Source organism: Austrofundulus limnaeus, unplaced genomic scaffold (assembly GCF_001266775.1).
Source record: "Austrofundulus limnaeus strain Quisiro unplaced genomic scaffold, Austrofundulus_limnaeus-1.0 Scaffold407, whole genome shotgun sequence".
Taxonomy (NCBI): Eukaryota; Metazoa; Chordata; class Actinopteri; order Cyprinodontiformes; family Rivulidae; genus Austrofundulus; species Austrofundulus limnaeus.
The window spans coordinates 155,926-159,641 of NW_013952809.1; the positions used below are offsets into that span (position 1 = coordinate 155,926).

General features: G+C 35.1%; 1 protein-coding gene across 1 annotated transcript in view; it reads left to right on the forward strand.

The window, feature by feature from the left end:
• Positions 1-861: 861 nt before the first annotated feature.
• tada2a (transcriptional adaptor 2A) overlaps positions 862-3,716 on the forward strand; it is a gene marked incomplete at its 3' end in the record, with an annotated part of 15,656 nt that continues 12,801 nt past the window's right edge. The window contains 5 exon segments of the mRNA XM_014024112.1: positions 862-991; positions 1,217-1,323; positions 2,852-2,911; positions 2,995-3,086; positions 3,288-3,445. Coding sequence (XP_013879566.1) covers positions 967-991; positions 1,217-1,323; positions 2,852-2,911; positions 2,995-3,086; positions 3,288-3,445 — 442 coding nt within the window.

The following is a 3,716-nucleotide window of genomic DNA, read 5'->3' on the forward strand; positions in this document are numbered from 1 at the left end:
TCTATGTACAACATCAAAAACAAACAAACAAAGTAAATCATACCCTGAATTAAAAGGGTGCAGGATGAAGGAAAAAACTCTTATCATATGTGTCCCTTATTTTCGAAAATCAACTTCAACAAACAAACTCAATCAAAGGAAAAAAAAATTGTATAGGTCCTCTGGACGGGTTCTTCTTTAATGAAACGTTTCGTCTCTCTTCCAAGAGACTTCTTCAGTCTGAGAGTTTCAGGCAAAATTCAGGCTTTTATGTCCTGCCTCCAAGTGACTGATACTCACATCACATGACCATCGTTCACAGGTGACAGGTCTTTTAGGACAAGTTTCATGTTATTATTTCTTCCCTATAAAATGGGTTTAATATTTATTGAATTTACATGGTCTCTGTGATGGTCCTCATGTTTTGGGTTGTTTGTGGAGCCAGACAGTTTTTCTGTGTCAAAAAGTCAAATATTGAGTTATAGAGAAAAAATATTTGATTTTGTGACTGATTCTGTCACAAATCTGTCAATATTTGCTCTGAGCAACAAACTAAAAGTTGTGTAGAAAACAATGAACATTAAAAACAAACCAGAAGATTCATGATAAATAGACATAGATATTATGTTCTAAAAGTCCTGTTCACAAGTTAAATATTAAAAAATAGATAAAAATTGTGTTAATTAGAATAAAACTTAAAGTTGGCTTGCATAAAAATATGCTAAATAAAATGTAATCAATGGAGAATTTTCTTGTTTTATTTAGATTAATTTCAGGAAAAAAATATTAAATTATGTGTAAGCATTGTTTTTTTTAAATGAATATAATATGAATGCTGAGTCGGCTTTAATCAGAAATCAGTTCATCATCGATCGGTCTGAGCTCGATTAGCTTAGCTTGTTTCAGGTTAACCTCGCGAGCTCTGAGAAATAGATCAAACCAAAAACATCGATTCTGATTTTTATAATTTGTTAAAAACTTCATCAAATGGACCGTCTGGCATCTTTTTCAAGTAAGCATCAACAGTGCGACACATAGATAAATATGCGTGCTGCAGCTTTACATAGTCCACCGTGTTTATAATCTTGATAATCCGGTTTGTTGATCGTGTTAGCTCTGCACGCTAACCTAGCTAATTCGGCTAAGTTAGCGGATGTTACAGTTTATATGCTGGATATTTTTAGAGCTAAACTCTGGGTTTATAAACCAGTTATTGAGTTGAAATCTGTGTTTTCAGGTGACCCATTTGATAAACCTCCATGCAGAGGCTGCTCCTCCTATCTGACCGAGCCATACATCAAGTGTGCAGAATGTGGACCTTCAGCTGTTTTGCTGTGTTTGCAGGTCAGTAAGCAGCAAATATAAAAAATCATCTTAATATTTTAGCTCTGTTAGACTCCAGCTCTCTGTCTGACTACTTACACTTGGATACAAGCAAAAATATTTTGTGTTAAAGTAGAAATTAATAGTTAATTACTAAATTTGTACACCTATATCCCTTTTAAGAGGATTAATATAAACATTAGCCACAATCAGCTTCAGGATTTTTTTTATGACAGCCTTTTTGATGTTTTGGAAAATAAATTAGTTGGAATAAAATGTTGTATAAATCAGGAACAAATAAAAAAATGTATTTTTTGTTGCATCTAAACAAGTTAAAGAATCATTCCAGCATATATCCTACTAAAATGTTTAAAGAGACACAAAATTGACTCCACCCTTTAAATTGCATGAATCAAACCCAAGGGATTCACGATTAGTTGTAACCAGAGATTTTATTTGATAAACACTTATTTTAACTGTAAAATAAAGATTGTAAAAATATTGTAGGCTTCTTAGTTTTGAAATTTTTTTAAATATATTTGAACATGGACGGAGCCATTTTATTTACACACAAAGCATTCTGGGTAAATAATGACGTGGGTACATCCTCGGTGTGAGCAAGCTATATCCACCCTGAAGGTTAATCTTGGACAACATCTGACGATCGACTCTTTTAAATGAAACCAGAGAGCGTTGACAGAGAGGAGAAGGTAGAAATGACTCAACCTGTAACTGAAAATATGGATGGAGGACAACAGAGCTGCTTCATGGAAGAAGAACCTCAGCTTAGCCTGTTAGCCTTTGCATTAGTGCCGACACTATATTGCCTTATATGTATTATTGGCTCAGCGCTAGCGCGACAAACCAACAAGCTAAACTGAGGTCCTCCATCCACATGACAGAGAGGGGAACACAAAAATGACAGCCTGCAGCTGAAAATGTGGATGGAGGACCTCAGTGACGAGAGGAGAATGTGTAGCGCTGAGCTAATACGTATAAATGGTGATAGCGTCGGGGCTAACGCTAAAGCTAACAGGCTAAGCTGAGGTTCTTCCTTGAAGCAGCTCTGTTGTCCTCCATCTATTTGATATTGTCCAAGATTAACCTTCAGGGTGGATATAGTATGCTAGCAGCCTCGCACGATGACCTATCCACATCATCATTTACCCAGAATGCTTTGTGTGTAAATAAAATGGCCCCGTCCGTGTAATACATTTTTAAACTTTTAGCTTAAAAATTATAAAAACTGAACATCCTACAGTATTTTTACAGTCTTTATTTTACAGTTAAAATATATGTTTATCAAATAAAGTCTAATGTTACAACTAATCCTGGATCCCTTTAACATTTTATTTGGCAACAAAGGTACTTTCAGAAAATTAAGTTAGAATTAGTGTTAGTGTTTTCTGTTCAAACCTCAGTATATCAATAAAAGTATTTCAGCCTGAACAGTGAATAAAAGTGAACTGTGCACATTATATTTACACTTCTCTGAAGCAATACTTATTTGACAGTATTATATTAACTTTAACAAATGGTTTTGTTTCAGTGTTTTACCAGAGGATTTGAATATAAGAAGCATCAGAGTGATCACAAATATGAAATCATGGTAAGTATGTTTTTTTTTAGCATTTCTCTGGTGTTGCAGAAAAACCTTTTAGACATTTGTGGTTGCGTTTGTCCTCCTTACAGACGTCAGACTTTCCTGTGCTGGAACCCGGCTGGACGGCGCAGGAGGAGATGGCACTGCTGGAGGCGGTGATGGACTGCGGCTTTGGGAACTGGTGAGTTTAGATTGTCGCACAAACATGAAAGTGTTTCTCTTCCCCACACTTTCTGTTCTTTGCTTAAGGTCTTTCTGACTCTGTTGAAACTGTTGATGTCAAGTTAAATAATTGTTCATCTGATGGGTCTGATCACGTCATAACGCAGGAAGTTGATGTTCTGAGGCTTTAAACCCAAACTAATTAAATTTGATCCGACAGGCAGGATGTGGCATACCAGATGCGCACTAAAACCAAAGAGGAGTGCGAGAACCACTACATGAAGAATTTCATCAACAACCCGCTCTTCTCTTCCACCCTGCTCGGTCTGCGGAAAACTAAAGACTCTCATTTTGCAGACGGAGCGATTCCTTTTAAACGTAAGAACTTATCTCAGCTCAGTTCAGTTCAGTTCAGTTAGTTTATTCATTTCTTTAAAAAACAAGGATACAATAAAAAAATTAAAATACAAATCATAAATTAAATGAAAGGTATCAGAAGAAGAAAAAATCTTATTATATATGCCCCTTTTTCTCAAATAAATAAATTCAAACAAAAATAATCTTTGGTATATATTTATGTATTTAATAATCTTTTGCCTCCTTTGGCTTTTCTCGATAAAGGAGACATATACATACGTGTATATATATA